The sequence below is a fragment of the Bidens hawaiensis genome, unplaced genomic scaffold (assembly GCF_021521415.1).
Source record: "Bidens hawaiensis isolate Kalapana, Puna unplaced genomic scaffold, B.hawaiensis_p1.1 tig00009196_1, whole genome shotgun sequence".
In the NCBI taxonomy this organism is placed as follows: Eukaryota; Viridiplantae; Streptophyta; class Magnoliopsida; order Asterales; family Asteraceae; genus Bidens; species Bidens hawaiensis.
Genome location: NW_027491680.1, coordinates 677,052 through 690,613, shown reverse-complemented (window position 1 = coordinate 690,613; position 13,562 = coordinate 677,052). Strand labels below are relative to the sequence as shown.

The following is a 13,562-nucleotide window of genomic DNA, read 5'->3' as shown; positions in this document are numbered from 1 at the left end:
ACCAACATTCAAGAAACTAACATAAAACTATCAAAACATAACCATGATCCAAAAGATTCAACTATTAACGCAACACCACACATGAACTTCTGATCGAATCATCAACGACTTGCCTCAACCGTGTGGACTTGCATGAAAAAATCCTTAGGACGGAAACAATACAACTGATCATCAGCCCAACATATCCTTAACGTGTCGTCAAAAATAACCCGAATCTTCAAATCCTCCCCATATCGATCATATTCTTCAAGAACATAAGCAAGATCCTCATCAGACTCGACATGAACTAACGAGTCAAGATCCTCATAGGGCAACGTACACCTCAAACTCATAGACGGTTCACACGCGTCCCACAACTTCACCACGAGCTCCGTGTAAGTAATACCACGGTCAACTTTCAGAATCCCATTCGTGCCACCTTTGTAACGGAGTGTACCGCCATTCTTACCGGGTGTGATTGTGCCGCCATAACCGTAGTGGAATTTTATCTTCTTGTTGTTGGAACTTGATGATGTTGTCATGGAATATGATGTTTAATTAAAACAGCATGACTTATATATAGTATGTTATAGTCGAATAGGGTTTGCGTATTTTTAGTTTGATTTCCAACGAATTTAAATGAAATAATATTTGCACTTATCGTTTAAATTTGAAGTATTAACGTAAGAAATATCATATGGGAAAAAATATGTGAAATAATATAAATTCAGAGTCAAATTTATTTGAAATTAATTTCAATGCCAATTTAAATTCCGACCTTAAAGATTACGTGCATGATACATTGATACTTAGGCCATGAGGTATGCTCTAACCCTTGCATAGGTTAAAGTGACATGATACTTAAAAGGTGGGTTAAACTACTCCCCACTTGTGTTAAGTGTGTTAAAAATGCCCATGGGTTATGCTTTTTAAAGGGTTAAAAGGAACCATATGCATTAATTATGTATTAAATATTAATTGATTTGTTAGTTTATATATGTATTAATTGTAATTGATTTGTCTTTAACGGCTGTTTTGCTTATTTTTTTTTCTTTTTTTTATAAATTAAAAATTTAGTATTATATAAACTCACATTTTATTATGGTTTCAAACCAAATAATCTTTATCATCATCAATACTTTAAAATTTTTAAACAATGTCTTCTTCTTCATCATCATCATCCGACTCCGACACCGTGGATGAGGTTTTTTTTCAAACAGTTGTAGTCTTGGACCGTCAATTGGCGGAAGAACTGAAACAAGAGATTAGGAACAAATATGGGATTTCTTAGTCTTTATTTTGTTTTATGTTTTCATATGTTTTTATTTTATTTTATTTTATTATTAATGTTTATTCTAAATAAGAAATTAATGAAAAATTATTATTATTATTTATTTTTGTAATTAAACTAAATGTTTAATTTTAAATTAAATATTAATAGAAGAAAGATGAAGTTAAATACTTGAATGAGTTAAACCATTTCCTTTAGATGACATGGAGTGAAACAGGAAAAGTTGAGTGATGTGGAGCTTATGTGGAGTTAAGGCGGGTTAGAGTATACCTCATGGCCTTATCTTTTAAGATCTTAACATTAGCTAAGGGTATATCTTTTAAGATCTTAATAATATTAACTCTTATTAGTTATTACCATAAATATGATCCATGGATGGAGAAATAATAATTAATATTACCGTGTGTTACAAGGCAATTTAAAAATACTAATACATAAAATTAGCATGTTTTTATTTGTAGCTTATAGCTGGAAAAATAATAATGATTCTTAATAATTTTGAAAATATTTAAAAAGTAAAATATCATCGGCCCATCGGGTGTTTAGAAAAGACAGCAAGGGATTGTTTGGTAACCTCTTAATAACCATTAAGAGATAGTATCCATTAGGAGGTTAACAAACAACCCTTAACTAGTATCTAATGCAACCTATCATTCATTCTGATTGAAAAAAAATATATAATTAGATTTCAAAGTTTTTTTTAAATAACTGTTTAATAAGTATAACTAGTATTTATTTTAAATGAATTATTATTGTAAAATAAAGAGAGAAAGGTTATTTAATACGAGGGAGATGTGGGAAAAATGATGACAAACGATATGCAGACAATACGTGGCATAAGTAAGAATGGGACCTACTATGGGACTGATAATGCATTATAGACATATGATCATTACGTTTCAACCAGGTTATTCTATTCCACCTATTAGAAAGAAAAGAACTTTAATCAAAATACTTAGGGAGTGTTTGGGATTCCTTATTTTGTCTCCTTATAACTTTTCATTAAGTTAATAGGTTACAAAAGTGTAACTTGTGGAACTTTTTTCTCACAATATAAGCAATCCCAAACACCTTATTGTTTTTCAATAAGTTTATAAGTTATAAGTTGATGAAAATAAGCAATCCCAAACACCCCCTTAATAGCATGACGATACATCTATACAAAACTTCTACCCCGAGCACACGCAATGGAACCGTAGACAGTCAAGTGAAATCCAATCCATATTATCGATGGGAAAAAATGCTATTTTTTCAAACCGGTTCATGCAAACTTAATCCAAACCAATTTTAACGGCTAGGATCGTCAGCGAGTCGAATCTCAAACCAAATACGTTTCACCGAAACCGGTTTTGCCATCAAATCAAATCGGTTTTTTACGACTATAGCTATTCGTTTTATTTGTATCGCCCCCCTTAAAACCATATAAGGCCAACTAAACCCTCAACATATCCCATAGCAAAGCCAAAAGTCAAACCATAAAATTATAATGTGGTCATAAAGTAAGGGTGTGCATGGTCGTTTGGATAAAAACCATTAATAACTAAGATGTCGATTAATGGATAATCATAACAAAAAAACAATTGATTATGAAGGTTTTAATTATAAATTATGAAGGTTATAATTTGGATCATAAACCATTAATAACTAAGATGTTGATCATGAGTTTAAACATATATTTGAGCATAACTAAAAATAGATCAAAACAATATAATTGAGCCTTATTTGAATATTAAAGGTTGGCATTGAAATTTATCAACAAAGAGCAAATTGTTATTACATATTTATATAAATAAATTACTATATTACAATATTACATAACATTAAAAAAATGCATATATCTATAACATAAAAAAAATTACATATAAACAGTTCAGTTCAGTTTTATCATGTATGAAAACCTCGTAAACTATAACTAACCCGTTAATATGGGTTTTCAAAAAATTCATTAAACTGACTTACCAGTTTTTGGTATGCTTTTGTTACATCGACTAATTCGGTTTTGTTGACATCCATACCCAAAGTAACGACTTTCCACCTTTCGTGGAATTTGTTGACTCCCGACCCGACCCGACTCCCGGAAATTACAAACTGTGCCATAGACCGAAACCTAATTCAGCAAACTCACTGCTGTGCAAATTCACTGCTATCATATAATCGAATCGATTACTAATTCATCCTCAAACATCTCATCATCAGGTATGCTTGCATTAAGTTTTAATCATTCATTTTTTTTCATCTTTATTACAATTTCGTTATATATAGATGATTCAATAAGTTAGTTGTTTAGTACCACGTGATTTTGCATTACTGGTGTCTAATTGATCAATGTGTATTAGAATTATTGCTTGATTGATATAGCACACCAACCGTTCGATGAAATGCCTGAATGAAGTTATCTTTGTATTTGTTGCTAATTAACATTCGAATAGGCACTAATTATTTTGATGTAAACTTTAACAATAGTGATATGTTTTTAAACAAACAGGTCAACATGATTTTTAATTAATGATTTTTTTTTATAAAAGTTAGTGTTTGCTGGTAATTTTTTTAAAATTTTTTGACTTGTTTTCACGGGCTAATACCCGAGACCGAATTGCCCAAGAATTCACCAAATTAACCGATCGGTTATTCAGTTTAATGTTATACTTAATTTCTGCAATTATTCTTTATGTCGTTATAATCTAAACATATAGGTAGTTTAATCAAAGAGAAACAACTAACTAACAAGCATCAAGTTTATAGTTTAAACGCAAAAACTCTATACACATTCATATTTGTTGCTGTAAGTTAGTGATTTTAGAGTAATAATTTGCAATTTGTGCTTTCGAAGAACAAAAATAGGTTAAAGTCAATCTGAAGTTAGTTTAAACATAATTATTTAACACGCATTCATATTTGTTGGTGTAAAACTACATTTTACAACTAACCTAATTCACTCATTTGAAGATTAGGTAGCTATTTCAGCTGTATTTTGTGAATAATGGCAAAGACGACAGTTGGTCTGCGACGATCCATCTTTACCATGCCTTTTCTCTCTGACAGAATTAAACAAACAGGTGATGTGCATTCTTATTGCATTCATTAATTTTGTTCACTCTATCGTCTTTAGTGGATTTTTTTTAAATGAACACAAATATGATTTAGTTTGTGATAATAATAATTGTTAACAATGGTTAAGATGAATCAAATCATTGTCGTCTCTTGAAGTCTGAACATACCAAATTTGTCACAGCAGAAAGTGAAATTGTTCAAATGTTCCGGTTATCGAGTCCCAGAGAAGATACAAGAAACACACCTGTCAATCAAAGAACATCAAGAAAGAACAACTCTGCAAGGACATTAGACGAGAGATTTATCAGGATATTAAAGATATTTAAGTGGGGCCCTGATGCAGAAAAGGCTCTAGAGGTACTAAAATTACGAGTTGACCACCGCTTAGTTCGTGAGGTTTTAAACATAGATGTAGACGTTAAAGTCAAGATGCAGTTTTTCAAATGGGCTGGTAAAAGAAGACACTTTGAGCATGATTCAACTACTTACATGTCTTTAATATATTGTTTGGCTGATTCTGGAATGTTTGGGGATATGTGGAAGATGATCCAAGAAATGGTACGACAATCAGCTGTTATCGATCCAAAAGATTTATCAGATATTGTGAAACTATCAGGCAAGTCAAAGATGGTCAACAAAGCACTCTCACTGTTTTATCAAGTTAAAGGTCGAAAATGCAAACCGACTGCAAGTACTTATAATTCCATTATTAGAATGCTGATGCAAGAAAACCATCCGGACAAAGTATACGATCTTTACACTGAGATGTGTAATGAAGGTAACTGTTTTCCCGACACGATAACATACAGCGCGTTAATGTCGGCGTTTGCCAAATTAGGTCAAGATCAACCTGCTATAAGATTATTTGATGAAATGAAGGAAAACGGGTTTCAACCGAACGCTAAAATATACACAACTTTACTAGCAATACATTTTAAATCCGGTCGGGTCGAAAAGGCTCTAGATTTAGTGAAGGAAATGAAAGATAGAAACTGTGCACCGACTGTTTACACGTATACTGAGTTGATAAAAGGGCTCGCGAAAACGGGGAAAGTAGAAGAAGCGTATCGGGTTTATATAAACATGTTAAAACAGGGCTGTAAGCCGGATGTGGTTTTGATAAACAATGTTATAAACATATTGGGCCGGGCTGGGCTTATATCCGATGCTAAAAAGGTCTTTGAAGATATGAAATTGTATCATTGTGAACCGAATGTAGTGACATACAACACTATGATTAAAACTCTTTTTGAATCTAAAGGTTTGTCTCACGAAGCTTGTATATTGTTTGAGAAAATGAAGGTAAACGGGATCGTTCCCAGCTCGTTTACTTACTCGATTGTTATTGATGGTTTTTGTAAAACAAATAAAGTGGAAAAAGCGTTGCTGCTTCTAGAAGAAATGGATGAAAAAGGCTTTCCGCCTTGTCCAGCTGCTTATTGTAGTATTATTAACGTTCTCGGGAAAGCGAAACGTTACGAAGCTGCAAACGAGTTGTTTCAAGAGTTAAGGGAAAATTGTGGGACGTCTAGCTCTAGGGTTTATGCGGTTATGATTAAAAATTTGGGGAAATGTGGGCGGTTGGATGAAGCCAAGGATCTTTTCAACGAGATGAAGAAACTGGGGTCCGTTCCGGATGTTTATGCGTACAATGCACTTTTGTCGGGTATGGTACGAGGTGGTTTGATGGATGAAGCGTATAGTTTATTTAGGGATATGGAAGAAAACGGTTGTGTGGCGGATATAAACTCACATAATATTATTTTAAATGGTTTGGCTAAATCTGGTGGCCCGCAACGGGCAATGGCTATGTTTGAGAAAATGAAGCAGTCACAAATTAAGCCGGATGCGGCTAGTTATAACACACTTCTTGGTTGTTTTAGTCACGCGGGTATGTTTGACGAGGCTGCAAAACTTATGAGAGAGATGCGATTATGTGGTTTTGAATATGATAACATTACTTATTCATCAATACTTGATGCGGTTGGAAAGATTGATGATGATCATGTACATGAAGCTGCATGAAATGATTTTTGTAAGCTTTTATTGTTTGATTTAGTTATTATAATATTGGAGTTGTGTGTTTTTATGTTTCTTGGTAATAGTTATCTGCTGCAGCTAGTTGAGCCTGGCCCAAGCTTAGCTCATTTAACCTATGAGAGTTGGAGCATGGCATTGGCTCGACTCGTTTATTTTTAATTTTTAATTTATAATGATAAGTATATAATTATATATTTAACAAGGGAATATCTCATAGAATAGTAATCAAGTTTCAAAAGTGTTTCAATTAGGTCACATGCTCGTTTAGGCTCTCGAGCTCAGCTTGTTCATTACTTTTTATTTTTAATATATTTTGTAATTAAAATTGATATATCACGTAAAATATATTATATAGCTGTTTAATAATATTTCAATATATGGTATTGACAAATATATAATTATATGTATTATATTATATTAAAATTGTATAATTCACAGTCTTGTTTAGGCCCGCAAGCCAACTGAACTCGATAAGTGAAGCTCAAGCCCGGGCTTGTTTATTAAACGAGCCTGTTTTCAGGTTTGGGCTTGTTAAAACTTCGCTGATTTGAGCTTTTAGCACAGGCTGATCTTGAGTAGCTCATGAGAGGCTCAGCTCATTTACACTCCTAGCTGCCGCTGCTGCTCTAGTGATCTGTATATGCTCAACTTAATCTGGCCATCAGAACACCTTAAGGTGGGATGTCTCTTTTTAATATCTATGGTTTACCTATATATTTTATAATTAGTTTCAACATTACAATATAAACTATAAAGTGTATATGAATGGACACATCTTTCATAAAAGTAGTGTCATGTAAACGTTAGCTAATATGAATGTGTGCTTTTTTTCTTATTAGACCATCTTCAATCCCGGCGTCTGTGAGAATCGCTAGGCTGATGTGAAAGAGACGCAGTGAGAAGACATGATGAAAAATATGTCTCCACGACTCCACGTGTGTTCAAAGACGGGGAAAAGGAGATTTGCGAGCTTTCGGGTTGAGTACTATTGAAGGTGAGATTAAATGGCCTGTTATACGAAACCAGGGTGTTATAATATTTGTTGTTTTTAAAAAAATGCTCTTTTTCATATAATACTTGCCATCATTAGATAAAAGAATAAAAAAAACTATATGTGGTTGATATATATATTATAGCAAATCTATGAAAGTTCAAATTTAAATGACTTTTTAGTGTACAAACTGTGGGCATTCGTATTAAATTGATTACGACCGGCCTTTTAATTCGTATAAAATTGAATAAGAATGCTAGGTTCAAAATACGTACTGTTATTTTATTGTATCAGACTTTACTCCTTCAAACAGTCCCGGAAGAATGTTACAATTAAATCTATCTATAATATATATAAACGAAAAACATAAAAATCCTACGTGTCGCGATATGGTCGCTCCCCCTTTTTTTGGAGTTACCAGATTTGCTTGATTTTTAAATGGAGCCTTCTCTTGCATTTGACCCGAATTCATGGGTATGGGTTTTACCAAACCCAGATATTCCTTAAATGGGCTATAACACTCATTAAATTAAAAATTATTCTCACCAAATTATTTATGTAAAAATCCTATAAAATAGGATATAAGAAAAAATAATATCTTATTTATTTTAAAAAAATATATATATATTATTTAAATTAAAAAACCAATTTGATAGTAAAAAAAATAAACGGGTCTTGTGTCTCATCAAACCATAAGTATATTATTAACATTCATAAATATTATTTATAATTAAAAAACCAATTTCATGGTAAAAAAAATAAACGGGTCTTGGGTTTCATCAAAACCATATAGCTTTTAAACCGGGTTATAACATCTCATTTATTTGTGAAACAATTTATTATCAAACCATACGTATATTATTAACTTTCATACAATAAAAAAATAAATAAATATTAAAACAAACAATATAAAACAACCCCAGTAATACGGGGGATAAAAACTAGTATTAAATATATACAATGAAGGATTATTGGATTAAAATAATCCCACCTTTAATGAGTTGGTCAATAATAATCCAATCTGAATTATTTCTCTCTGGCAGTCCCACATTTTCCTTGTTTTTTGTTTTATGATCCCCCGTTAAAAATAATTAACGAGGTTAACTTTTTGCTGATGTGGCTATATGAGTTGGCATTTAAAAATCCCACATGACATTTTTTTTCCTTTCTAGGCAAATTACGTGGAATCTCTCACCCATTTAACCCCCAAATGATCGATTGGAGCCCTAATTCCACATCTGGATACCACCCGTTCTTCGGAACCCGACCTGAATGAAGGGTGTTGTTTCAAACATCCGGTAAAATCGTCGACAAAAACATTGTCCGTGACGGAAACCGAGGATTTAGGATCAGATGCAGGTGTTTCATAATGAGGTGTTGTGGGTGTTTTAGGGTTTGAAAAAGTTAATAAAGTCCAGACGAGAAGCACGCAGCGACGGCGCCGGAGTAGAAGATGAAGGCGTCGAAAGCGTGGAGAACGACGATGAAACCCGCCGTACGCCGCCGTTGTTTCTTGGCGGCTGAGCTAAAAATGGTGACGGAAAAATCTCCGGTGATTTCATTGGGTTTTCGTCGGTGCAGGTCCGACAAAGTTAAGGTGAAGTGAGTAGGATTTTTAAATGCCTAGAAAGAAAGAAAAAAATGTCATGTAGGATTTTTAAATGCCAACTCATCAAGCCACATCAGCCAAAAACTAACCCCGTTAATTATTTTTAACGACGAATCATAAAACAAAAAACATGGAAAAAATGGGACTGCCATAGGGAAATAATTCAGGCGAGATTATTATTGACCAACTCATTAAAGGTGAGATTATTTTAATCAAATAATCCTAAAATGAATGTTAAAATTAAGCAAGTTGTGTAAGTCTAAATACGGACAGATGGAGTCAAGTCATGCATGTTATGGATTTTGAAACTATTGCAAGATATGTGGCGTGTCTCACATCGATTGTATCAACAACGTATGTGAGGTTTATAGACTAAATGAGTTCTCTCACCCACCATATTAATCTTTTTAGACGAGTTCTACTTTTAAGATTGTTACATGATGGCATAGGGTGATGTTGCGGCATTGATGGTAACATCGGCGTCGTGATGGTATAGTGACGGTGGTGGTGGGTGAAGCATGCAACGACAATTGTGGTGGCGACAAATAAGGGTAGTGGGTGATGCTAACACGTGAAATTTCATGAATAAATAAGATGTTATAATCCGTTTAAGAAGCCCTAAATTATTGTTTGATGGTTAAGAAGTTATTTCACAAATAAATAAGATGTTATAACCCGTTTAAAAGCTACCTGGATTTGGTGAGTCCTATGACCCACAAAAATTATTGTTTGATAATGAAATGTTTTCACAAATAAATGAGATGTAAAATCACTTATTTAAGGATTATACGAGTTTGGTGAGACACATACATACGAATTCAGGTCAAACATATAAGAAACTTTAAATAAAAAATCAAGCAATCTAGTGACTTAAAGGGTAAATAGCAACAATAGAATGACACATATTTGATAGACATTCCCTATTCATATAAATATATATAGAAGATTATATTAAAACATGTAAAATACTTTAAACTAGTGAGTTTAATAATAATAATAATAATAATATCAAGCACATTATTGTTTTGGAGGCAGACGAAAGTCTTGGTTGCTAATGGCCGGACAAAAGGGAACTACGTACAAGATGACGAATCAAATGACCTGGGCCATAGAAATTGTCAACGCCGTTGTTTGACCATGCTATGGTCGGTTTGGATGGATTAATGAAGATGGTGATTAAACAAATGACCACACCATTGACCCATTCTCATAACCAAATGCCTAAGGAACTAGCATCATGTAACACATCACAAAAGACAATATCTTATATATAGTTTACTTATAATAAATAGTTTACTTTAGTCCAAAATTATAGCTTTATCATTATAATTCTAACATTCCATCACAAGTAACAACCAAGTCATCACATCATATTTTACCTGATCTACTTAATTTTTCAATGGTTGTGTTAAGTTGCAAACTAAGAGCATCTTCGTATGAATCTCTATCTCTGTCTATATAGTTTAACTAATTTAAAAACATTGTTTCCTCTCAACTTTATTTATATTTTAAAAACCTCACACATTCGATTCTACGTCTAAATCTATACCCTATTCATACGCACTTATTTTATTGTTTTTTTCCCTTGATTGTGTACACTTCCAAATTTATATAGATTGATGAAATAGTCACGTCTAAATATAAAGGGAATTTATTGCGTTTATCAAAATCTTAATTATTATAAAGATTTCAGGTTTTTTTATGTCGTACTTGTTGGACTCGGTCTGCCCAAGAGACATATTAAATTGATGTGGCTAGTACGTTATGATCCAAGTCGGGTCATACCCAATAACAAGCTAGACAAACACCGATAATATTCGTTCATATATGATGTGATCATAACAAATGAATATTAACACTTGAGTTATTTGGAAAGGGGTTTCTAAATAAAATGTACTTGTGTAATAAACAAATCATATGGATGATTTATGTTTTATGAAAGAACAATACATAGTGTTATTTAAGTTGGTTAAATAACAATATGTGAATAATAATAACCAAGCATGTCTCTTAACATATAATAGGTTTTATAAGTTATAAGTTATAAACTTATAAAAGTATATATGTATGGATATATACAGTGGCGGATCCAGGAATTTTTTTTGGGTGGTGCACTACTTTTATATGTTTCAATTTCACCGAGTCGGGTATATAAAAATCCGGGTCGGTTTGAGGTTCGGGTCGGTTCATAATAAAAATACGATAAAATAATAAAAGAGACACCGTCATTAGAAATTAAAAAACACATAATATCAATACAATAGTCTTTATGAATTAAAAAAAATGCTTATAGTTGTTCCCTACGAGTCTTCATCTTTTGAAATCGTTGCATTACTTCTTCAACCGAAACTTGTTGGAGGAATTCCCTTTCAATGTAACAAATGCAAGAATCGTTCATGTATTCATCACCCATCCTATTACGCAAATCCGTTTTCACATTCTTCATTGAAGAAAAACATCTTTCAACACTTGCTGTTGCAACCGGCAAAACCAATGATAACTTTATTAAACGATACACTAACGGATAATCAATGTGTAATCTTGTTTTCACCATCATTTTAGCAAGATCACCTAAGCCACTCAAGTTGGAAAACTGCTTATCTTCTTTCACGTTAGTAATGTAGTGGCCAAGTTCATATACAAGCTTATCCTTTTCATCAAAATCAAAATCACATGGATACATCTCGGCCAAGTTTATCAAGTTTACTTTACTAAAGGCACTAAAATTACAAGACGGGCTCAAAGAACTCATATTAGTAAGCAATTTAGTGGTTACCTCATTAAAGCGGCTTCCAAGCTCTTGAATTTGCATATCGAGAACCGTGTTGAAATTATTAACCACATAATGATGACGATTGGTGATACCGGTCTTCTTTCTTTTAAATCTCGGGTCAACATACTCGGCTTCCATATCAACCACTTCAATTTCATATTTTTCACAAAAGGATGTGACATCTTCCAAAAGTGAGTCAAAACCTTCAAGTCGATACCTTTTTAGGCCTTCATCAGTTAACTTAACTAGCTTAACTGCATTCAACATATATTGATCTTTTCTTTGAAGCGTTTGACACAATGTGTTAGTAACACCCAAGATGTATTTCATCAAATATAAATAAAATACAAAATTAAAAGTTTTTATGAATTCTTGAAGCCCACGTGATTTATTTTGGTAATTTGAAAACTCTCCCGATTTTTCTATATATTCAAGCACGTCAATAACACTAGGATATAAAGTAAGCAAACGGAGAATTGTTTTTTCATGAGAACTCCAACGTGTATCCCCAGCTCTTGCAAGTGACAATTCTTGATTCTTTCCACTTCCGGTTTCAACTTCCGAATTCAATCCCAAACTTTCTCTTTGACTTTCTCTTAACAAATATATTCTTTTACAAGATCCACCAACAACATTTACTAAATTTGATAATTCTTTATAAAGTCTGTAAATCTCATAATGTTTGGTTGCAAGGCCCGCAACAACAAGTTGAAGTTGGTGAGCAAAACAATGAACATAATATGCCGAAGAATTTTCTTTCAAAATTAAAGCTTTCAAACCATTAAACTCACCGGACATGTTGCTTGCACCGTCATATCCTTGGCCTCTTACTCTACCAATACTCAAGTTGTGGCGAGCAAATAGGTCATCAATTGCAGCTTTAAGAGATAACGTGGTTGTTTCCATAACATGAACAAGGCCAATAAATCGCTCCTTCACAAATCCTAATTTATCAACATATCTTAAAACCACGGCCATTTGTTCTTTTTTAGAAATATCTCTCGATTCATCAACTAATATGGAAAAGACATCATCATTAAGTTCTTCAAATATCCTCTTTAATACTTCTTCTGCAAAACAATTACAAAGTTCTTTCTGGATTGATGGAGACGTCATTTGATTATTCCCGGGAGCATTACCCAATATAACCTTACCAATTTCTTCACTTAGTTCTCCAAACACTTTTAAGAACTCAATAAAATTTCCCCTGTAAAGAGATTCTTCAGACTCATCATGACCACGAAAAGCTAATGAACCATTCAACAATGCTTTGGTAAGTCTAGCCGAAGCATGTAATCGGATTCTATATTGTTTTTTATGTAGATCTGTTCCCTTATCAATGGCCACAGGTATAGACTGAGCTTGGTTAAGTAAGTCTTTCCCCTTTTTACGTGCTTTGTTGTGAAAACTATTAATTTTTCCAACATGATTGCTAAATTTCTCCCGACACCTATTCCAACATCGCAATCCTTCACTTAGAAATGCATCATTTTGTCCACTTTCCTTAAACAAGTAACAATGCAAACAATACACTTTATCCGCTTTGACACTATATTCCAACCAATTTCCAAATTCACTAGTGTACCATTCCTCATTAAAGCGTCTTAATTTATCACTAAAATTTGTTAGAGGACAATCATGCCCGGTTGGTTGACATGGACCTCTAAGTAGATATGTCCGTCTAATTTCATCTTTTTGACTTGGGTGATAAGATGAAATTGGTTGCCTTTCGGAAGGATCCCATGGTAGATCATCCAAATTTATTTTTAATGGTTTACTACTTGAAGATGATGATCCAAGGTTCGATGGTTCACTTTGATAATATTTC

The 13,562-nt window shown here is 33.0% G+C and overlaps 3 protein-coding genes across 5 annotated transcripts; 1 reads left to right on the top strand and 2 right to left on the bottom strand.

Annotated features, from left to right (window-relative positions):
- Positions 1-101: 101 nt before the first annotated feature.
- LOC143531644 (RAF-like serine/threonine-protein kinase 24) lies at positions 102-521 on the bottom strand. Its single transcript, XM_077026897.1, has one exon. The coding sequence runs from the start codon at positions 519-521 to the stop codon at positions 102-104; it is 420 nt and encodes a 139-aa protein (XP_076883012.1).
- Positions 522-3,327: 2,806 nt separating this feature from the next.
- Positions 3,328-7,555, top strand: LOC143531675 (pentatricopeptide repeat-containing protein At3g16010). Of its 3 annotated transcripts, XM_077026917.1 has the most exons (4): positions 3,328-3,466; positions 4,217-4,326; positions 4,506-6,356; positions 7,201-7,555. In XM_077026917.1, exons 2-3 carry the CDS (start codon positions 4,251-4,253, stop codon positions 6,344-6,346), a joined length of 1,917 nt encoding a protein of 638 aa, XP_076883032.1. In that variant the 5' UTR covers positions 3,328-3,466; positions 4,217-4,250; the 3' UTR covers positions 6,347-6,356; positions 7,201-7,555. The 3 variants fall into 3 exon arrangements, with proteins under 3 accessions (XP_076883032.1, XP_076883031.1, XP_076883034.1); XM_077026916.1 differs by lacking the exon at positions 7,201-7,555 and having other exon boundaries at positions 4,506-6,476; XM_077026919.1 differs by lacking the exon at positions 7,201-7,555 and having other exon boundaries at positions 3,363-3,466; positions 4,222-4,326; positions 4,506-6,476.
- A 3,693-nt stretch (positions 7,556-11,248) lies between these two features.
- Positions 11,249-13,329, bottom strand: LOC143531643 (uncharacterized). Its single transcript, XM_077026896.1, has 3 exons — positions 13,268-13,329; positions 12,526-13,184; positions 11,249-12,372 (listed from the first exon to the last, which is right to left on the bottom strand). The coding sequence occupies exons 1-3, from the start codon at positions 13,327-13,329 to the stop codon at positions 11,249-11,251; spliced, it is 1,845 nt and encodes a 614-aa protein (XP_076883011.1).
- Between the last annotated feature and the right edge of the window lie 233 nt (positions 13,330-13,562).